At 41.2% G+C, this 23,636-nt stretch overlaps 1 protein-coding gene and 1 long non-coding RNA gene across 9 annotated transcripts in view; one reads left to right on the forward strand and one right to left on the reverse strand.

Moving 5' to 3' along the window:
* The window catches only part of ATXN3 (ataxin 3), a 44,093-nt gene that overhangs the window by 14,278 nt on the left and 6,179 nt on the right, over window positions 1-23,636 (forward strand). For 3 of the 7 annotated variants that reach the window (XM_009212148.4, XM_031667895.1, XM_031667899.1), the window contains 5 exons: window positions 3,816-3,903; window positions 9,465-9,597; window positions 10,247-10,413; window positions 11,622-11,718; window positions 22,179-22,303. In XM_009212148.4, coding sequence (XP_009210412.4) covers window positions 3,816-3,903; window positions 9,465-9,597; window positions 10,247-10,413; window positions 11,622-11,718; window positions 22,179-22,303 — 610 coding nt within the window. Of the gene's footprint in view, window positions 1-3,815; window positions 3,904-6,010; window positions 6,115-9,464; window positions 9,598-10,246; window positions 10,414-11,621; window positions 11,890-13,432; window positions 13,487-22,178; window positions 22,304-23,636 lie in introns of those variants that run through there. The other 4 variants (XM_031667896.1, XM_031667900.1, XM_031667897.1 and 1 more) reach the window with 4 other exon arrangements.
* LOC103886444 overlaps window positions 363-23,636 on the reverse strand; it is a 30,665-nt gene continuing 7,391 nt past the window's right edge. The window contains exon 3 of one of the 2 annotated variants that reach the window (XR_004184806.1): window positions 363-412. This is a non-coding gene — a long non-coding RNA (uncharacterized LOC103886444). The remainder of the gene's footprint in view (window positions 413-23,636) is intronic. The other variant, XR_004184805.1, reaches the window with a different exon arrangement.

Below are 23,636 nucleotides of genomic sequence, written 5' to 3' on the forward strand. Positions count from 1 at the left end.
ATACATGCAGCAACATGGATGAATCTCAAAATAATTATGCTGAAAGAATAACCCAGAAACAGAATACTACATGCTGTATGGTATCATTTATTAAAAGTCTAGAAAAGTGCAGATTCATCTGTGGTGATGAAAAGGAGATCCACCAGTGGTTGCCTGGGGATGGAAAGGCTAGGGAAGAGTGAGAGGGGAGGTTCATAGAGAGGCATGGGAAACGTGGCAGTGATTAATGTGTCCCAGTGTTGGTTGTAGTAATGGTTTCATGGGAGTACAGTATACAAATGTCAAAACATTTCAAAGGCCAGGTGCAGTGGCTCATGTCTGTAATCCCAGCACTTTTGGATGCCATGGCAGGAGGATCGCTTGAGCTCAAGGAGTTCAGGACCAGCCTGGGCAATGTCACAAGACCCCAACTCTACAAAAAAATGAAAAAAAAAAAAGAAAAATTGATTAGGCGTGGTGATACATGCATGTAGTCCTAGGTGCTAGGGAGGCTGAGGAGGGAGCCCAGAGGTCAAGCCTGCAGTGAGTCATGATCGCACTACTATACTCCAGCTTGGGTGACAGAAGGAGATCCTGTCTCAAAAAAAAAAAAAGTTTCAAATTGTACACTTTAAATATGTGAAGTTTATTGTATATCACTTATACCCCAATAAAGCTGTTTGTTTTTTAAAAAAAGTAAATAAAAGCCAAAAAAGATATGTCAAGAAAGTATATTGAATTAAATCTGTAAGAGATAATTCAAAAACAAAAACCCTATTGTTCTTTTAAGTCACCCAAATCAAATTTGGGAAAAGTCACCTACTTAGCTTCATCCTAAGTTGGTTCGTTCGTTCTTTCTCTCTTTCTCTCTTTCTGATGGATTCTTGCTCTGTCACCCAGGCTGGAGTGCAGTGGCGGGATCTCGGCTCACTGCAATCTCCGCCACCCGGGTTCAAGCAATTTTCCTGTCTCAGCCTCCCGAGTAGCTGGGACTACAGGTGTGCACCACCACACCCAGCTAATTTTTGTATTTTTAGCAGAGACGGGGTTTCACCATGTTGGTCAGGCTGGTCTTGAACTCCTGACCTCAGGTGATCCGTCCATCTCTGCCTCTCAAATACAGGGAATACAGGTGTGAGCCACCATGCCCAGCCCTAAGTTGGTTCTTTCTTAAAGTTCTTCCTGAGGAGCCAAGAGCAAGTTAAGGAGGTGTAATCTAGAAGCTTACAGTGGAGGCTAGCTGGATGCAGTGGTTCACACCTGTAATCCCAGCACTTTGGGAGGCTGAGGCAGGGAGATCACTGAGGCCAGGAGCTTGAGACCGGCTTGGACCAACACAGTGAAACCTTGTCTCTACCGAAAAAAAATTTAAAAAGTGCAACTTACAGCAGTAGAGGCTGACGCGAGTGGGAATCACCTCTAGGTAAAAACCAGGGTAGGGTACTGCTGAGATTATTTAACCTCTGGGTTTTATTTACGTGTTTTTAAAAATTATGATCCAGTATTTTTTACTTTTTTTGTATAAAGTAAGCACTGAATTTTTAAGGTCTGTAGACTTAGATTTCAGAAGTACCCTCGTATTAATTTGCAAATAAATGTCTATCTTATTATTTTGAGAGATTTAAAAAATTTTAGTTCTTCAAAATTGAATTTTCACATTTTGAATTACATTATCTTTGACAAATACAGAAGATGTTGGCCGGGCGCTGTGGCTCATGCCTGTAATCCCAGCACTTTGGGAGGCTGAGGTGGGTGGATCACCTGAGGTCAGGAGTTCAAGATCAGCTTTGCCAACGTGGTGAAACCCCGTCTCTACTAAAAATACAAAATTAGCTGGGTGTGGTCGCGCATGCCTGTAATCCCAGCTACTTGGAAGGCTGAGGCAGGAGAATTGCTTGAATCTGGGAGGTGGAGGTTTTAGTGAGCCAAGATCACGCCATTACACTCCAGCCTGAGCAATAAGAGTGAAATTCTATCTTTAAAACAAAACAAAACAAAACAAAAAAAAACAAATACAGAAGATGTCAAATTTTGGTTTATTTTATTTTCTTTGGTTCTAATTTATATTTTTGTTTAAAACTATATTTTTCACTATAGACTCTGTCTGAGGTCCCTGTATAATAAAAAAGAAGGCTGGAAAAAGTATTAACATTGTCAAAATCCAGGAAAATAGTTGGTCATGATATTGACAGTAACTTTAAACACTTTTTGTATCTTGTGGGTTAAATTAGGATTACTATGTGGTAGTGATAAATGATGTTAATTAGGGCCGAGTGCAGTGGTTAACACCTGTAATTCCAGCACGTAGGGAGACTGAGGTGGGAGGATGTCTTGAGGCCAGGAGTTTGAGACCAGCCTGTACAACATAGTGTGAGACCCCCATTTCTACAAAAAAAATTAGAAAATTCGTCAAGCATCTTGGTGCACACCTGTAGTCCCAGCTATTTGGGAGGATGAAGCGAGAGAATCACTTAAGCCCAGGTGTTCAAGGCTGCAGTGAGTTATGATTGCACCACTGCACTCCAGCCTAGATGACCATCTCTTTAAAAAAAAAAAGTGTTTATATGTTATATGTGATAGTGTTTTTTAAAAACATTTTTAAATTATAGAGGGTCTCACTATGTTGCCCAGGCTGGTCTCAAATTCCTGGGCTCAAGCAGTCCTCCCACGTTAGCTTCCCAAAGTGCTCGGATTATAGGCATGAGCTGCCATGCCCACCTAATTTAGTGATTTTTAAAAACTGAGTTGGTAATTATAAATTATCTTCCTGGAACTTCTGACTTTCTCACAATTGGAATCTTTTGACAAAAATTATCGGTAATGGGAAAACTTTGTATAGTTGTCATTTTTCCTCCCATCAGTATGATAGATGCGATTAGAGTTATGTTGGACTGATACTTTGAAAAAAGATTTAACTATAGCTATTAATAAAGACATTTCAACTACGGACTATCCATTTTTATTCTTTTGGGAGGGTTTAATGTTTATAGTTTAAAGCAAAGTGTTGTTTTTAAAAAACTATTTAACAGGGCCGGGCGCCGTGGCTCATGCCTGTAATCCCAGCACTCTGGGAGGCCAAGGCGGGTGGATCACAAGGTCAGGAGATCAAGACCATCCTGGCTAACACGGTGAAACCCCATCTCTACTAAAAATACAAAAAATTAGCCGCGTGTGGCGGTGTGCGCGTATCGTCCTAGCTACTCGGGAGGCTGAGGCAGGAGGATGGCGTGAGCCTGGGAGGTGGAGCTTGCAGTGAGCTGAGATTGCGCCACTGTACTCCAGCCTGGGCAACAGAGCGAGACTCTGTCTCAAAAAAAAAAAAAAAAAAAAAGAGTATTTAACAGAGGCCGGGTGCAGTGGCTCATGTTTGTAAACCCAGAACTTTGGGAGGCTGAGGTGGGAGGATCATTTGAGGTCAGGAGTTTGAGACCAGCCTGGTCAATGTGGCAAATGTGCTGTCTCTAACTAAAAATACAAAAATTAGCTGGGTGTGGTGGCGCGGGCCTATAGTTCCAGCTTCTTGGGAGGCTGAGGCAAGAGAATTGCTTGAACCTGAGAGACGGAGGTTGCAATGATCTGAGATCATGCCACTGCACTCCAGCCTGGGTGACAGAGTGAGACTCTTCTCAAAAAAAAAAAAAAAAAAGTAATAGTGATAAATCTGCAGTATTCTCTTTTAAGATATTATTCAATCAGAGGAAAGAGCTCAACTTGAAATATTTCCAGAGTTTAAACAATCTTACTAAGCTTTGATGGGTTATATCTGTTCTTAACATGTGAAACTACTTTATTACCTATAATATGCACTAACTTAAATATTGACAATTTTTTTCCAGTGGTTTAACTTGAATTCTCTCTTGACGGGTCCAGAGTTAATATCAGATACATATCTTGCACTTTTCTTGGCTCAATTACAACAGGAAGGTAAGTAAAGGCTGAAAATTTTGTAACGTTATCTTTCAAAGTAGTTAAATAAACCGGAGCATTAGATGACAGTGTGACAATACTGTTTTTCTGGCAGTGGCAGTGAAACAATCTTTAGGTTTGACGTGGTGATAGGCTGTGATTTGGGTGACGCTGTTCCATTAGAGTTCTCACTGGCACCTGGCCCTCCCTCTTCTGAGGATGCTGCTTTCTTTGCAGCCCTTCTAAGTAATGGTTTTTTCTTTTATACATCACATACCACACGGCTGAGAGGAGGGATAGATATTTTTCTTTTTTGCCTCTTCTAGGCCACTGTTCTTCCCTATAAACTCCAGTTTCTTTGAAATACGTGCCCCTAAGGGCTGGTTGTGGTGGCTTTCGCCTGTAATCCCAGCACTTTGGGAGGCCGAGGCGGGTAGATCACGAGGTCAGGAGATCAAGACCATCCTGGCTAACGGGGAAACCCCGTGTTTACTAAAATAACAAAAAATTAGCCGGTTGTGGTGGTGGACACCTGTAGTCTCAGCTATTTGGGAGACTGAGGCAGGAGAATAGTGTGAACCCGGGAGGTGGATCTTGCAGTGAGCTGAGATTGCGCCACTGCCCTCCAGCCTGGGCGACACAGTGAGACTCCGTCTCAAAGACAAAAGAAATACGCGCCCCTAGATTAAACTATCCCTTGCCCTTTTGCACTCATCCAAAAGTCTCTTTTCATCAGTGATTTTAGGATCTGACTCATTGTGTTTTTCTCTACTTCAACTCCTTTTATCATTCTTAATGATTTCTGTATTGCTAATCAATCCAGTAATCCAGTACCTGCTTCTTAGTTTCAAAATCACTCACTCTTGCTTAGCTATTACCAATAATCATAACCACTGTCAAATCTCAATTGCAAGCGTATTACTCTTTGACTACCACCTCCTATCCTTAAACCATGTTTTATCTGTTTTTTTTATTCCAGCCATTCTTTAAACCCTACCGTGGGGCCCAAGCATTTCCTTTATATGCATTCTTCCTTTCTTCTACTGCTTATTTTCTGTAATTCATTGTTATAATCACTCCATTGCATTCTTCAGCTTGTTTCCCCCTTCTCTCCCTCCATCATACTTGAATGACAAAAATCTCAACCCTGGTTAAAACCAAATCTTGGCCTTGTCCATTCCTGTACCAGAGTAGCAGGATATGGCTAAAAAATAACATAAAACATGATGATTGGCTTTACTTTTTTCTTAAACGATCTATCCATCCATTCACCCATCCATCCATCTATCAAAGTGACTAGGCCTCTCTGAAGCCCAGGCTGGAGTGCAGCGACATGATCACAGCTCATTGTAGCCCCACACTCCTGGGCTCAAGTGATCCTCTTGCCTCAGGCTGTTGAGTAGCTGGGACTACAGGCTTGTGCTACCACACCTAGCTAAGGTTTTACTTTAAATTTATTATAATCACAAAATTCAGATGAGCCTTTAGTGCTGCCTGATATTTCTACTATGTTTTCTTAGTAAATCCCTGTATCACTCTCCAAGATGTTTATAAAACATCATGTACCACTCTCCGGATGTTTATAAAAAATCATGTGCCACTCTCCAGATGTTTATAAAAAATTATGTACCACTCTCCAGATGTTTATAAAAAATCATGTGCCACTTTCCAAGGTGACTAATTTCACAGCTTCTGTCTTCAAACCTTTAACCACTTTCCTCTCCCTTCCTTACACACCTTGTGTATGGCCTTCCATTACATTCTGCTGAGAACATAGAAGCAATTAAAATTATGTTCTTACCTTTCTACCAGCAAGTGTACCAATTTGCTTATATCTTCACCTGTGCTTTGAGACTACTAAAATAGATGAATGGTCCCCTACCTCTAGCAAAGACCAGTCCCTCACTTGTGGGCTGGATCCCAGCTCCTCTCACCTACTCAAGATGTTCCTGCTTTCATCTCTCCACTCTCTTGTATAATCAGTTTCCCCCCTATTTTTTTTTTTTTTTTGGTAATATACCTATAAGCAGAAAAATAAGCTTTTTAACTCCAGTGATTAAAAAGAAAAATCCTCTCTTAATTCCATGAAACTCCAGCTGCCTCCCCATTTTTATTTTTTCCTTAGGATTGTCTCTAGTGTGCCTTCTCCTTTTCTTGAACTCCGCCTCCTGGGTTCAAGCGATTCTTCTGCCTCAGCCTCCCGAGTAGCTGGGATTACAGGTGCGTGCCACCACGACTGGATAATTTTTTCTTTTTTTTGAGATGGAGTTTCCCTTTTGTTGCCCAGGCTGGAGTGCAATGGCGTGATCTCGGCTCACTGCAACTTCTGCCTCCCAGGTTCAAGCGATTCTCTTGCCTCAGCCTCCCGAGTAGCTGGGTTTACAGGCATGAGCCACCACGCCTGGCTAATTTTGTATTTTTAGTAGAGACGGAAGGGGTTTCTCCGTGTTGGTTAGGCTGGTCTCGAACTCCTGACCTCAGGTGATCTGCCACCTCAGCCTCCCAAAGTGCTGGGATTACAGGCATGAGCCACTGCGCCTGGCCCCTGGCTAAATGTTTTTTTATTTTTATATTTTTAGTAGAGACAGGGTTTCACCATATTAGCCAGGTTGGTCTCGAATTCCTGGCCTCAAGTGATCTACCTGCCTCGGCCTCCTGAAGTGCTGGGATTACAGGCATGAGCCACTGTGCCTGACCATCTTTTAGTAATGGTATTTAGAGATCACAATTTGAGTGCTGGCATGCTTATTGCTACTGGGTTTGTTATGTAGTTATTGTGAATTCACATTTAGGAATACAGAGTTTTTAATTATTTGATTTTAGATACTTGTATCTTTTTTCTTTTATAGTTAAAACCTTGGTTCCTAATGATATCCCTTCTTAAAAACCCTGTCTGCCCTTGACCTCCAGCCCACCATGCTGTGGTTTTCCTAACTTGTTGCCTGCATCTTTCAGATCCCTTTCATGGATCTTAAGTATATCTCTAAATAAGATCTGTGTGTCAGTAATTACCAAACTTTTATCTTCAGTCTTGACATCTACCCTGAACACCTAGCTCTGACTAACTCCTAGCTTTGGCATCTCCACTTTGAAGTCCAAAAAGCATTTCAAACTGAACATGTCTATGAAAGACTTATTTTTTTTTCTATCCATGCTATCTATCAGGTTTTCCATTTCCATAAGGGTGACTCTTCTTGTACTCTGGTTCCTACATATTATACTGATAGAGCAGCTCAGAGTGCTTCTTAACCAGTGTAATGCCTGTTATGTCCCACCCTCACTCCTTGTCTTTCAGTGGCTTCCCAGCACACTTAGAATAAAATCTGAAGTCTTAGGCTGAGTGTGGTGGCTCATGCCTGTAATCCCAGCACTTTGGGAGGATGAGGGGCAGATCACTTGAGGTCAGGAGTTTGAGACCAGCCTAGCCAACATGGTGAAACCCTGTCTCTACCAAAAAAATACAAAAATTAACGGCGTGATGTTGTGCACCTGTAGTCCCAGCTACTTGGGAGGTTGAGATAGGAGAATCACTTGATCCCAGCAGGCAGAGGTTACAGTGAGCCAAGATCATACCACTGCACTCCAGCCTGGGTGACAGAACAAGACTCTCAAAAAAAAAAAAAAAAATTGAAAAGTAAAATAAAATCTGAAGTCTTGAATAAAACCCAAGATCTTTACCATGACCCCTGAACAGGGCAGAGTATCCATTCTTCAGACACTCTTCATAGAATACCATGGTGAGCTGGCATATTTATTGTACGATATAGAAACAGTTTTACTGGCAGAAAACACATTAAACCATTTGAACTCTGAATACAGTTGTCCTCATAAAAAATGTTCATTGTACTATTTTGAGGTTTTCCATTAATAGTTCTTATAATCTTTGTCCCATTATGTGTTAATTCTAACAAAGGATATCCAATAACAAACACCAGAGTTTAAGAAAAATGTGCCAGGTGCGGTGGCTCACACCTGTAATCCCAGCACTTTGGGAGGCTGAGGTGGGCAGATCACCTGAGGTCAGGAGTTTGAGACCAGCCTGGCCAACATGGTGAAACCCCGTCTCTCCTAAAAATACAAATATTAACCAGGCGTGGTGGAGGGTGCCTGTAATCCCAGCTACTCAGGAGGCTGAGGCAGGAGAATCGCTTGAACCTCCTGGGAGGCAGAGGTTGCAATGAGCTGAGATTGCACCACTGCACTTCAGCCTGGGTGACAGAGTGAGACTCCATCTCAAATTAAAAAATAATAATAATAATTAATAATAGAAAAACTTAAATTAATTAGATTGTTTTAGGTATAGCCCACTCTTAGTTTTTGTGTGTAGCATCTAGCTTGGGGAAACCCTGGATTTCTGGAATCATATTTATACACAGTCACACTAGACTAATGTAATTCTTTTGGGATGCAAACCACACGTTTGACACCTTAAATAGCTTTTAGGTATTTGGCTTCTCAGCTCCTATTTTTAGTTACAAGGGGTGTACATGTGTGGGTCAGGGTAGCTCTTTCCACAGATGATTAGTTTTAGCCATGTTACTAGTTATTGCACACATTATCTGACTGTGTCCTCAAAACAGCCCTGTGAGTGTATTAGTCAGGGTTCTCTAGAGGGACAGAACTAATAAGATAGCTGTATATATGAAGGGTAATGTACTAAGGAATATTGACTCATATGATCGCAAGGTGAAGTCCCACAATAGGCTGTCTGCAAGCTGAGGAACCAGGAAGCCTGTCCAAGTCCCAAAACCTCAAAAGTAGGGAAGCTGACAGTGCAGCCTTCAGTCTGTGGCCAAAGGCCCAAGAGCCCCTGGCAAACCACTGGTGTAAGTTCAAGACTCCAAAAGATGAAGAACTTGGAGTCTGATATTTGAGGGCAGGAAGCATCCAGCATGGGAGAAAGGTGAAGGCTCAGCAAGTCTGGTCCTTCCACACTCTTATTTCTGCCTGATTTATTCTAGCCGAGCTGGCAGCTGATTAGATGGTGACCACCCAGATTGAGGGTGGGTCTGCCTCTCCCAGTTCACTGGCTTAAATGTTAATCTCCTTTGGAAACACCCTCACAGACACACCCAGAAACAATAATTTGTAGCCTTCAATCCAATGAAGTTGATAATATTAACCATCACAGGAAGGTACCAGTATCATTATGTTTAACAGTAGAAACCAAGACAAATGCAGCTAGGAAGTGGGAGAACTGGGATCAGATGCAGGCAGTCTGATTCTCAATCAGTTGCTCTTACCGACTCCTTTACTCTCTCTCATACCAGTAAGTGAGTAGCCTGCTCATTCAAGTGCTATATTAGTAGGGCCCTTTACAGACATTTACTTCGCACAGTCACTCAGTGAGACGGCTATTCCAGTCTTACAATGGAGAAAGTGAGGCTCAGAGATTTTAAGTAACTTATCCTAGATGACTTTACTAGTAAGTATAAGAATCATTATTTGAACTAAAATCTTTCTGAATCCTCAGCTTGTATTTTTTTCCAGTGTACTGTGCTGCCTCTTTACTAGCATTTTACATCAATTTTGAATCTCTTTACTAGCTGTTTAGGTTGATTTTTGCCTTTTTGTTTTAGGTTATTCTATATTTGTTGTTAAGGGTGACCTGCCAGATTGCGAAGCTGACCAACTCCTGCAGATGATCAGGGTCCAACAGATGCACCGACCAAAACTTATTGGAGAAGAATTAGCACAACTGAAAGAGCAAAGGTGAAAATGAGGCCTGCAGTATGGAACATATGACGATATTTCATTATGAGAATTAAATTTTCATGCTTACATTGAATATGTGGTCCTTGTGTTGTCGGCACCTCTATTTTGGATCTTACATTTTAGTGAAGTTTATTAGTTCGAACTTGAATCAACTCTTTGAAATACTTAAATATATTAACTAAGTTAGCAGGTATGGTGTATTCCTAGCACTTCAGGAGGCTGAGGCAGGCTGATTGCTTCAACCCAGGAGTTTGAGACCAGCCTGGGCAACATGGCAAAACCTCACCTCTACAAATAGTACAAAAATTAGCCAGACGTGGTGGTGCGTGTCTGTAGTCCCAGCTACTTGGGAGGCAGAGGAGGAAGGATCACCCAAAACTGGGGAGGTGGAGACTACAGTGAGCCACAATCACACCACCGCACTCCAGCCTGGGCAAGAGAGTCAGACCCTGTCTCAAAAAAAGAAACGGAGAAAAAAAACTTAGTTGGATTCAAATTACAACACAATCATTATATTACTAGAGCTTATTTGCCAGAAAACGTTTTAAGTTTTGGCTTACGTAAAGCCTTTACATTACAAATGCCTTTATGTTATGTCTAAAATAGAAGATTGGTTGCAGTTACTACCAGTGCTTTTGTTCTTTAGAGTCCATAAAACAGACCTGGAACGAGTGTTAGAAGCAAATGATGGCTCAGGAATGTTAGATGAAGATGAGGAGGATTTGCAGAGGGCTCTGGCACTAAGTCGCCAAGAAATTGACATGGAAGATGAGGAAGCAGATCTCCGCAGGGCTATTCAGCTAAGTATGCAAGGTAAAGACATTCTGATGTGTGTTGTATTCCTTGCTGAAGAATTGATTCCAATTATTCTTAGGTTTCCTGGAAGTTAATGTACTTTTAGAAGTGTTTTGACAATTACTGCAGAAGCAATAGCTATATAGTGGGCTTTCCCTTTAGATTTCTTATAATGGAAATAACTTTTTACAACCTATATTTTATTAGGAGTAGTTATATTTTTACTCCTGGTTATTTATTTGGTTTCAATAACCTGTACTAACACAGTAGTCAATTGTGGTGTTAATCTTTGTGGGTATCAGTTGACCCTTACCCAAATCAGCTCTTTCATATATGTATGTCATTAGACACTATGGAAGGGCCTGGACAGGGGATATAAACTGATTATACAAAAAGCCAACATTTATTGGCTATGCAACTTAAACCTTAAGCCCACTTTGGTGGGCCCAGTTTTTTAGTGATATAAACTATCAATTTCAAAAGCGAAAACATATCCCCTATACAGTCTAGGCAAAGAAAAATGTTAAGACATAGCTCGAAGTTGCTTAATTAAAAGTTTGAAGTGGGTTTTTTGTTTTATTTTTCTCTAACTTATGTGTATTTGCTTCTGCTTTCTAATGAAATTATTTATCAATTGATTTCCTTAGATATCCAGATAAAATTGAGATTCCATTAATGGGAAGATTATTTTCATCCTGAACTTTTCTTGCCTCTAGGCACACCTCTGAGTACTCCATATGGTGTGCAATCCCATTTTTGATTAATAGAGTCCTGCTGGATTAGCAGGGACAGAAATCAGCTTTAGATTTCTTTTGTTTTTTGAATTAAGAGTCTCACTGTTGCCCAGCCTGGAGTGCAACGATCTTGGCTCACTGCAACCTCTGCCTTCCGGGTTCAAGCGATTCTCTTGCCTCAGCCTCTTGAGTAACTGGGACTACAGGCACCTACCACGATGCCTGGCTAATTTTTTGTACTTTTAGTAGAGATATGGTTTTGCCCTGTTGGCCAGGCTGGTCCTGAACTCCTCACCTCAGGTGATCCACCTGCCTTGGCCTCCCAAAGTGCTGGGATTACATGTGTGAGCCACCACGCCCAGCCAGAAGAGTAGAATATTCTTCAAGAAAAAACGTTTTAAAAGCTTACTCAAATGAGTATAAACAAATGTATTGTTGCTTGAATTGGTAAATACAGTGATTGGTTTTTGTTCTGTTGTGTTTTGTTTTCAGGTAGTTCCAGAAATATATCTCAAGATATTCCACAGACATCAGGTACAAATCTTACTTCAGAAGAGCTTCGGAAGAGACGAGAAGCCTACTTTGAAAAGTAAAGTAGTTGGTACAAATTAAAGTAGCACGTTTAATATTTGCTTTGGCTATTTTGTCTGTTTGTAAATGGTTACTGCCTGAATCCTATGAATATATGAATGCATATTTAAAAAATTTACAGCAAATAGGACAGGCACGGTGGCTTACGCCTGTGATCCTAGCACTTTGGGAGGCCAAGGTGGGCAGATTGCCTGAGGTCAGGAGTTCGAGACCAGCCCAGGCAACACAGTAAAACTCCATCTCTACTAAAAAATACAAAAAAATTAGCCGGGCGTGGCAGTGTGCGCCTGTAGTCCCAGCTGCTTGGGAGGCTGAGCCAGGAGAATTGCTTGAACCCAGCAGGTGGAGGTTGCAGTGAGCCGAGATCGCACCACTGCACTCCAGACTGGTTGATACAGTGAGACTGTCTCCAAAAATATATGTGTGTATATATAAATAAAAATAAAAATTTACAGCAAATAACATGAAGCAAAATGTAGTTTTAATGAAAAAGTTTGCCTCAATACTGGATAAATTTTTGAAACTGAGTGAAGGAAACCTTGTACAATTTCATTTATTAAAAGAAAAATGAAATTAGGACAAGGCAAGAAGAATACCTATTGATCCTTTGGATGTGCTTCTTGCTTACCTGATTAACCCTGCAAAATTTCTCTACCAATCAGTAAGAAAAACAGCTTTTGAGGTATGGGAGCACATTCCCAAATAGACGTGGGTAGTTCATTTAGCTGCTCATGGCAGCTGCAGGGGGTCCTGTAGGCCTGTTAGCATCAGGAGAATGGATGCAAACCATAAATCTGGATCAACTCCTAAAACTTTACCTTGTGCCCAGCCTTGTAAGTGCTTGCTAAATAGGAATTCCACTGTATGAAAATACATTCTTTTCAAGTAACTATCATTCAGACTTTTGTCCCCCACTTTTTTAAAAAAAGAAAAATAAAAGGCTGGGTGCAGTGGCTTACGCCTGTAATCCCACCATTGTATGAAATAGGAATTCCACTGTATGAAAATACATTCTTTTCAAGTAACTATCATTCAGACTTTTGTCCCCCACTTTTTTAGAAAAAGAAAAATAAAAGGCTGGGCACAGTGGCTTATGCCTGTAATCCCACCATTTTGGGAGGCCAAGGCGGGTTTTTGGGAGTGAGTTTTTGGGAGGCAGAAGAATCGCTTGAACCCGGGAGGCGGAGGTTGTGGTGAGCTGAGATCGCACCATTGCTCTCCAGCCTGGGCAACAAGAGTGAAACTCCGTCTTAAAAAAAAAACCAAAACAAAAATTAGCTGGGCGTGGTGGTGGGTGTCTATAATCCCAGCTACTCGGGAGGCTGAGGCAGGAGAATCGCTTGAATCCGGGACGCAGAAGTTGCAGTGAGCTAAGATTGTGCCACTGCACTCCAGCCTGGGGACAAGAGCGAGACCTCGTCTCAAAAAAAAAAGAAAAAGAAAACTCCATGTTAAAAATTACAAGATAAATAATCAGACCCGCTGATCCTAGGTCAGAAAACAAAAGACTCATAGCTGAATCTGACCTGCCATTGCTGTATTTCATCCATTCTAAGATGCACATAGTTTCACATTTCAATGTCTCTGAAATTGAGAAGTATCTTACAATCATAATTGACAGTATATTAGCAGCACCTAAAAATATTGGCTCATTTTACATTTGATGGTATAATGAAGAAAATATTTACCTTTTTTTCTGTTTTGTTTTTAAGTCACAACTCAGAAGTAGATGAAGGAAAATTCTGATCAGCTGACATCCTCTTAATGTGAGATATTTCTGGTCTTTATTCAGCATAGATTAATGGCTAATTATATGTTAAATTTCAAAGTAGTGCTTATTAGTGCTTTTTACTTTTAAGTTTCAAAATTAACTTTTTTATTAAACTCCAAATTTATACAAAAGTAGAAAAACTAGCATAATGAACTCTTGTTTATCACCAATATTCAACAAATACTAGCACACGGCCAATCCTGCTTTCTTTTTTTTTTTTTTTTTTTTTTGAGGTGGAGTCTTGCTCTGTTGCCCAGGCTGGAGTGCATTGGCACAATTTCTGCTCACTGCAACCTCTGCCTCCTGGGTTCAGGCAATTCTCCCACTTCAGCCTCCCACGTAGCTGGGATTACAGGTGCACACCACCATGCCCAGCTAATTCTTATATTTTTAGTAGACACAGGGTTTCACCATGTTGCCCAGGCTGGTCTTAAACTCCTGACCTCAAGTGATCCACCTGCCTCGGCCTCCCAAAGTGCTGGGATTACAGGCATGAGTCACTTCACCTGGCCCAGTCTCGTTTTATAATACTCCCATCTCCCATTCTTTCCACTGTCCCACCTACAAGTTTGGATTATTTTGTAACAAATCTCAACCATCATATCATTTGTTCCATAACCATTTTAATATATGTCTCTAAAATATATGAACTTTTTTTAACATAGTTAAATGCTATTGTCATAAAATAATCATGATAATTAATTGTAATTCTATATCACCAATTATCTAGTTAATGTAAAAAATAACTTAAATCTAAGGCCAGGTACGGTGGCTCACACCTGTAATCCCAGCACTTTGGGAGGCGGAGGCGGGCGAATCACCTGAGGTCAGGAGTTCAAGACCAGCCTGACCAACATGGAGAAACCCCATCTCTACTAAAAACACAAAAAAACAGCCGGGCGTGGTGGCACATGCCTGTAATTCCAGCTAGTTGGGAGGCTGAGGCAGGAGAATCAGGGAGACAGAGGTTGTGGTGAGCTGAGATCTTGCCACTGCACTCTAGCCTTGGCAAAAAGAGTGAAACTCTGTCTCAAATAAATAAATAAATAATAAAAAAATAACTTAAATCTACTTAATTAGAAAAACTAATATTCTGGAAATTTTAAGAAATATCTAAATTGGCCGGGCACGATGGCTCACACCTCTAATCCCAGCACTTTGGGAGGCTGAGGCGAGCAGATCACCTGAGGTCAGAAGGGTCAGGAGTTCAAGACCAGCCTGGCCAATGTGGCGAAACACCGTCGCCACTAAAAATACAAAAATTAGCTGGGCATGATGGCGAGCCCCTGTAATCCCAGCTACTCAGGAGGCTGAAACAGGAGAATCGCTTAAACCCAGGAGGTGGAGGTTGCAGTGAGCTGAGATCACCCCACTGCACTCCAGCCTGGATGACAGAGTGAAACTCTATCTCAAAAAAACAAACAAAAAAAAGAAATAGCAAAATTAAAAGAAAGCATACATGGCCAGGTATAGTGGCTCATGTCTGTAATCCCAGCACTTTTGGAGGCTGAGGCAAGCAGATCATTTGAGGCCATGAGTTCAATACCAGCCTGGCCAACATGGCAAAAGCCTGTCTCTCCTAAAAATACAAAAAAATTAGTCGGGCATGGCGGCGCACACCTGTAATTGCAGCTACTTTGGAGGCTGAGGCAGGAGAATTGTTTGAACCCAGAGGTGGAGGTTACAGTGAGCCGAGATTGTGCCACTGCACTCTATCCTGGGTGACAGAGCGAGACTCTGTCTCAAAAAGTAAAAAAGGGGCCGGGTGCGGTGGCTCACTCCTGCAATCCCAGCACTTTGGGAGGCCAAGGCAGGCAGATCACAAGGCCAGGAGATGGAGACCATCCTGGCTAACACAGTGAAACCCTGTCTCTACTAAAAAATACAAAAAAAATTAGCTGGGTGTGATGGCAGGCGCCTGTAGTCCCAGCTACTTGGGAGGCTGAGGCAGGAGAATGGCGTGAACCCAGGAGGCGGAGCTTGCATTGAGCAGAGATGGCGCTACTGCGCTCCAGCCTGGGCGACAGAGCGAGGCTCTGTCTCAAAAAAAAAAAAAAAACCCGTCACCTCCTTCAGTAACTGATGTTAGTATTTTGGCACATTCTCTTTCTGTGACTTATACACACTTACCTTGTAAGTGTTGTACTCATTTCCTATGACAGTAAATAGTCTTTGTAACAGGCTGCATGATATTTCATACAATGAATGGATGTGGCATAATTTATATATGTGCCTTTTGAATTCTGCTATTATAATTAATATTGCAATGAACAATTCTTATATTGCCTCTATGCCTCAAATGTCTCATCATTTCTTCTTTTTTCTGAGGATGTCAGATTACTGGGTTAAAGGGTATGAATATTTTTAAGACCTTGGTACAGATTTCTAAATTGCTTTCCAGAATAATTCCCATGTGATACTTTCATCATGTTTATTTCAGACTTTCTTTTTCCTTTTTTGAGACGAAATCTCACTCTGTCACCCAGGCTGGCGTGTAGTGGCACAATCTCGGCTCACTGCAGCCTCCGCCCTCTGAGTTTAAGCGATTCTTCTCCTTCAGCCTCCCAAGTAGCTGGGATCACAGACAAGTGCCACCATGCCCGGCTAATTTTCGTGTTTTTTGTAGAGATGGGGTTTCACCATGTTACCCAGGCTGGTTTCGAACTCCTGAGCTCAGGCAATCTGCCCACCTCGGCCTCCCAAAGTTCTGGGATTACAGGCATGTGCCACCACACCCGGCCATCAGACTTTTTTTAATGCCATTTTTTGCCATATAATGGTCTAAAGACATACATCATATAGAAACTATAATACAAAATTTATAGGTATATCTAAGAAAATGAAAGTATATTTAAAGCATAAAAATAAACCCCTCTTTTACTTAAAATTTTTAAAAAATTGGATTAAAAATATGAAACTTCCAACAAATTGAACTTTTTTTTTTTTTCTTTTTTGAGACAGGGTCTTGCTTTTGTCACCCAGACTGCAGTGCAGTGGCGTGATCTTGGCTCACTGCAACCTCCACCTCCCTGGTTCAAGTAATTCCCCTGCCTCAGCCTCCCAAGTAGCTGGGATTACAGGCGCATGTCACCACGCCCGGCTAATTTTTTTTGTATTTTTAGTAGAGACAGGGTTTCACCATGCCAGACTGGGCTCGAACTCCTGACCTCAGGCAATTTGCCTGCCTGGGCCTCCCAGCGCGCTGGGATTACAGGCATGAGCCACTGCACCCAGCCTGAACGTTTTATAGTAGTAAAGATAATTCAGTAATGCCCAATAATGACTAAGTAAGTTATAACAAGAACAATGTCAGCAATAACTAGTGCTTTTTAGTAAACAGGGTCAGGCAACCTTGTACCCTTTAAAAATGTTCAAATCTCGATATACCTCCTTCCTAATTGGAGCAGGATTGATTGAGGAGGAAAGTGTGCAGTGATGGTTACCAGCTTCGCCTCTTGGCTTGACTTTGCAAATACTGTTGAGAATTTGGAAAGAGCTTGAGAATATCTTACATAGTCACATGTTGCTGAGAAGAGTTAAGAACTAACTTCTTGATGTTCATTTTTAACAGTGGTTTGCATTCAAAACCTTATAGAGCTCATTAGTAGGAGAGCTGAGAAGCTAATATTTGCTTTTCACTACAATTCCTGATTACTTAGCCTAGGTAGTTCCTTGTCTCTCTAGGTTCTGTCTTTGGGAGCTTGGCTCTAAGGTTATCAAGCTAACTCTTTCTTACCTCTTACCCTTCCCAAATTGACCCTGGTTCTGATTTGTTATTCGTATGATTTTCTAGTTTTTCTTTTCCCTTTTTGAGTATTTGAAGCTTCATACTGAATATAGTAATCATAGTATTCATGCATAAAGAAAATCATAAAGTAATTGCATAAATCCATAAAGTAATCATAGTTTTCATGCATTAAAAAAACTAGTTTAGGCCAGGCACTGTGGCTCACACTTGTAATCCCAGCACTTTTGGAGGCCAAGACAGGCGAATAATCTGAGGTCAGGAGTTCAAGACCAGCCTGGCCAATATGGCAAAACCTCTTCTCTACTAAAAATACAAAAAATTAGCCGAGTGTGGTGGTGGGCACTGTAATCCCAGCTATTCAACAGGCTGAGGCAGGAGAATCACTTGAATGCGGGAGGCAGACGTTGCAGTGAGCCGAGGTAATGCCGTTGCACTACAGCCTAGGCGACAAGAGTGAGACTCTTATCTCAAAACAACAACAACAACAACAACAACAAAAAACTAGTTTCTCTCTAGTGTAAAAAATACTGTTAAGCCAGGAGTGGTGGCTCACGCCTGTAATCCCAGCACTTTGGGAAGGCGAGGCGGGCAGATCACAAGGTCAGGAGATCGAGACCATCCTGGCTAACACAGTGAAACCCCGTCTCTATTAAAAATACAAAAAATTAGCCAGGCGTGGTGACAGGCGCCTGTAGTCCCAGCTACTCAGGAGACTGAAGTAGGAGAATGGCGTGAACCCAGGAGGCAGAGCTTGCAGTGAGCCGAGATTGTGCCACTGCACTCCAGCCTGGGCTACAGAGCGAGACTCCATCTCAAAATATATATATATATAGACTGTTAAAAAGTCTCCCTATTACAGATTCATAATTTATGAGTCATTAAATAATATTTTTAAGCCATGACATTTTTTCCAGCAGGAGTCTCTAAATCTGTTTTACCACTGTAAAACCCCAAGCAAAACTCTACTACATCAGCTGTGTCACTGTAAAACCTGCCTTAACTCACATCAGTATGAAATTAAGCAATGTGTGTGAAACTATTTTATAAACTGTAAAGGATTCCATACATGCATGTTGGCAATTATTAATGTCTTCTCTAGGTGTGGCTTTGAAACAGATGCAGATTCTTTCTGCTACAAAAAACATAGTTACAAATGTTTTGTAACAAGGAGAGACACAAATATCTTCATGGACATGGATTGCTATGAGTTTTTGATTGACTAATACTTGAGCCACCACTTCAGTGATGGTATAATTTATCAAACAGTATTGAGAAACAGAAACTACTGGGGATGTTTTAAGGAGAAAAAGTACTTAATAGAGAAATTAGGGTTTTACATAATCTTAAGAAAAGATGAAGGTGCAGATCTTAGCCAGGCCTCCAGAGTACCACAAACCAACTTGCAGGAAGAGCTGTAACCACTGCCCCAATTGGCACAATGGGTAATGAGGATATTAAATTTAAGAACACACTGCTATAGCAATGATCCTGGGCTTAGAAAGCTGCCACCACAATTGCCTAGACATGGGAAGTCTGGCCCCCACTGCAAAAGCAGTGAAGCAGAATTTTGGGACTGGCATCTTCATGACTTTGCTTGCCACCAGAGAACAACCAAAGTAGGGAGATGGCTGGCCTTATTTCTGCCTATTTATTTTCTTTTATTTTTTGAGACAGACTCTTGTCTGTCGCCCAGGCTGGAGTGCAGTTGTATGATCTTGGCTCACTGCAACCTCCATCTCCCAGCTTCAAACAATTCTCCTGCCTCAGCCTTCTGAGTAGCTGAGATTATAGGCACCCGCCACTGCGCCCAGCCAATTTTCTTATTTTTAGTAGAGGTGGATTTTTGCCACGTTGACCAGGCTGGTCTCGAACTCCTGACTTCAGGTGATGCGCCCACCTCAGCTTCCCAAAGTGTTGGGATTACAGGCGTGAGCCACCATGCCTGGCCCATTTGTGCCTTTTTTTTTTTTTTTTTGAGATGGAGTCTTACTCTGTTGCCCAGACCAGAGTGCAATGGTGGCATCTTGGCTCATTGCAACCTCTGACTTCCAGTTTCAAGCAATTCTCCTGCTTCAGCCTCCCGAGTAGCTGGGACTACAGCTGTGCAGCACCATGCCTGCCTAACTTTTGTTTCTGTTTTGTTTTTTTGAGATAGAGTCTTGCTCTGTCACCTAGGCTGGAGTGTAGTGGTATGATCTGGGCTTACTACAACCTCCTCCTTCTGGGTTCAAGCAATTCTCCTGCCTCAGCCTCCTAAGTAGCTGGGACTACAGGCACGCACCAACACACCCAGCTAATTTTTTTGTATTTTTAACAGAGATGGGGTTTCACCATGTTGGCCAGGCTGGTCTCGAACTCCTGACCTCGTGATCTGCCCGCCTCAGCCTTCCAAAGTGCTGGGATTACAGGCATGAGCCACCATGCCCAGACAATTTTTGTATTTTTAGTAGAGACAGTTTCGCCATGTTGGCCAGGCCGGTCTTGAACTCCTGACCTCGGGTGATCCCCCTGCCTTGGCCTCCCGAAGTGCTAGGATTACAGGCGCAAGCCACCGTGCTCAACCCATTTCGGCCTTTTAAAGCTCATGTGAGCACTTAATTTGTAACCAGAATCCTACTTGTAAAATAATCTAAGACATGTAGCTTTTAGCTTTGTAGCCTCTATAATATTAATGGCACAGTGGGAGTGGATGCTGAGTGCCACTTAAACATGTTCCATCTCAGTGTCTTCACAGCTGGAAGGTGTCAACATTGTTTCAAGGTGGGCAATTGATTTACTTCTGACTTTTCATAAACTAAAAGTAGAATAAAGGTTATTCCTCTAAAATTGCTATCTTACCTGTCACTCCCTTGCATTCTCACATACCTTCTTGAGTGGAGGGGAAGAGGGCATGGAGTGATAGCTGATGTGCCAGGAATTCTCCATACTCAGTCCGTCTTTCTTGTGCCATGTCGCAGCATCAGGATTTGCTAATGGGAGGATACTGCCCTTATGTGCATCATTAGCCATGCACACTAAAGTCTTACACCTACACACAGGTCAGTATTCGGGCTTAGAGACCAACAGGGAAAAATTGCAGTTCTCATTGGTTGAACTTTATTGTTCACAGTTTTAAAACACAAAATTGAGAGGAACTCTAGAAAAAATGTGTCATTCTATTAATAATTGTTGCTGGTAGTTTAAAAATTCTGATTCCTTTTCAAATTCCTATATACCCCCCTTTTTTTTTGTTTTTCTTGTTTTTTTTGTTTTTTTTAATACCTTGATCTTAGCCAAAACACCGAGAAGCAATCTTTTTTTTTTTTTTTTTTAAACCTATGGCTTCTCACTGAGATTGTCAGCTGTTGGTAAGTTTTGGTTTTTGTTTTTCTGTGTTTGTATTTACATGTATGAAATCTAGATGGAGTATCCCTTATCCACAATGCTTGAGACTAGAAGTGTTTTAGATTTGGGGTTTTATAGGATTTGTGAATATTTGCACTATACTTGCCAGTTAAGCATTCCAAATCCAAAATCTCAAATCTGAAGTGCTGCACTGAGCACCTCCTTTGAGTATCATGTTGATGCTCAAAAAGTTTCTGATTTTGGAGCATTTCTATTTCAGATTTTCGGATTTGGGATGCTTGACCTGTAATTTCAGATTTACATAAAAGCAGAAATAGTACACAGAGCGCCTTATATCCTTCACCCAGATTCCCCAATTGTTGGCCTTTCTGAACCATTTGGGAATGATACGCAGATATGATTTTCCATTATGTCTCAGTTGTTCAGTGTGTGTTTTCTGAGTACAAGAATGTATTCCTACATATTTACATCATAACTATCATGTTTAAACATTTTAAAAGTGGGGATTTGAATTACATCGTTTTTCCTTTTGAAAAAATTACAGAGGAGCTGAATGCAATCAATATTACTTAAAATCTGATAATGTGTGTTAAATAGTAGTTTTCATTTATCAAGTGTTCAGTAAATGCTTACTATGTTGTAACAGCACGGTTATCAGCACTGTTGAAATAGATGAACAAGTTAACATTTGCACTCTCATTAGCTTACACGCCATAAAGAGGGAAATAAAGAGAACACCAGATGGTAAGTTTATGCTGAGAATTAAAACAAAGTGATGAAATAATGAGAATGTCAGATGGCTACTTTTGGTGGGATGGTCAGGAAAGGCATCTCTGGGGAGATTGTTAAGCTCAGACCTGAATCAAAAGAATGAGCCAGCCATGGAAACATTATGTTAACTCACATGGTAGTTTGAGATGCTTTATCTGATCAAAGGTACTTATTTTCAGTGACTTTCAACAATATTAAGGGTCTATAAACCAACACTCATTTGCATAAGAATAGCTACCAGTGAATCTTTTTGTTTGTTTGTGTGTTTGTTTGTTTTTTGAGACAGAGTCTTGCTCTGTCACCCAGGCTGGAGTGCAGTGGTGCGATCTTGGCTCACTGCAATCTCTACCTTCCCATTTCAAGTGATTCTCCTGCCTCAGCCTCCCAAAGTAGCTGGGATTACAGGTGCCTGCCACCACACCTGGCTAATTTTTGTATTTTTAGTAGAGATGGGGTTTCACTGTGTTGGCCAGGCTGGTGTCAAACTCCTGACCTCAGGCCATCCACCTGCCTTGGCCTCCCAAAGTGCTGGGATTACAGGTGTGAGCCACCATGCCTGGCCATGATAGGTTATTTTGTGATGAAAATACCTACCTCTTAATTTGTCTGATAAATTTAAATTTTATGTCTAGGTTTTCTAGGATCAGCACTTCTATATTTTAAAGTAATCTATATCAGACTAACTGCTCTTGCATTCTTTTAATGTCAGTGACTACTTTGATTTGTGGAACAGTGTATTTTCCACATGAATAGTTTTTCTCATGGTGTATTTATTCTTTTAAGTTTTGTTTTTTAAATATACATTCACTTTTGAATGTTTCAGACAGCAGCAAAAGCAGCAACAGCAGAAGCAGCAGCAGCAGCAGCAGCAGGGGGACCTATCAGAAGAGAGTTCACATCCATGTGAAAGGCCAACCACCAGTTCAGGAGCACCTGGGAGTGATCTAGGTAAGGCCTGCTCACCATTCATCATGTTCGCTACCTTCACACTTTTATCTGACATATGGGCTCCATCTGATTTTTGCTTTACATTATTCTTCATCCCCTCTTTAATCATATTAAGACTCTTAAGTAAATTTTTAATCTACTAAATTTCCCTGGATTAAGGAGCAGTTACCCAAAAAAAAAAAAAAAAGCTAGATGTGGTGGCTCACACCTGTAATCCCAGCACTTTGGGAAACCAAGGCAGGAGAGGATTGCTAGAACATTTAATGACTACTTTAACATAATAATTTAAACTTCACAGTAATTTGTACAGTCTCCAAAAATTCCTTAGAAATCATGATTTTTTATTTATTTTTTATTTTTTATTTTTTGAGACGGAGTCTCGCTCTGTCACCCAGGCTGGAGTGCAGTGGTGCGATCTCAGCTCACTGCAAGCTCTGCTTCCCGGGTTCACGCCATTCTCCTGCCTCAGCCTCCCAAGTAGCTGGGACTACAGGTGCCTGCCACCTCAACTGGCTAATTTTTTGTATTTTTAGTAGAGACAGGGTTTCACTGTGTTAGCCAGGATTGTCTCAATCTCCTGACCTCATGATCTTGGCCTCACAAAGTGCTGGGATTACAGGTGTGAGCCACTGTGCCCGGCCAGAAATCATGAATATTAGTAGGTGAAAAATAAATACATTTTACCACCCGGAAAATGAAAAATACTTGAGTATAATCTAAATAACAATGGGAAGTGCAGAGTTACTTTCCAGGTCTCGGTTTAAATATGTCTTAAAGTTTGGCCAATTAGTAGTAGAAGTTGAGAGAAAAAGTAACTGTATCTGACAAAGAAATTGTGAGCAGAATATATAAAGAACTCTTAAAACTGAACAATAAGAGAGCAACTCAATGAAAAGGTGAAGAATTTGAAAAGGTACTTCACCAAATAAGACATAGGGATGACAAGCCCATGAAGAGACTCTCAGCATCACTAGTCACAGGGAGATGCACAATAAAACCACAATGAGATACCACGGCACCCTTGTAGGTGTGGCTTAATGAGGAAATAAAACTGACAATACCAAGTGTTGGCAAGGATCCAGGCAGCTGAGACTCATACACTGTTAATGGGAATGTAAAAGTGTACAGCTTTGGGAAACAGTTTGGCATTTTTTTGATAAATGTATACTTAGCCATATGATCCAGCCATCCTAATCATGTATATATAACCAAGAGAAAAGAAAACTTAGGTTCACATAAAAACTTGTATCAAATGCTTATAGCTGGCCAGGCATGGTGGCCCATGCCTATTATCCCAGCACTTCGGGAGGCCGAAGTTGGTGGATCACCTGAG

The sequence above is a fragment of the Papio anubis genome, chromosome 7 (assembly GCF_008728515.1).
Source record: "Papio anubis isolate 15944 chromosome 7, Panubis1.0, whole genome shotgun sequence".
NCBI lineage: Eukaryota > Metazoa > Chordata > Mammalia > Primates > Cercopithecidae > Papio > Papio anubis.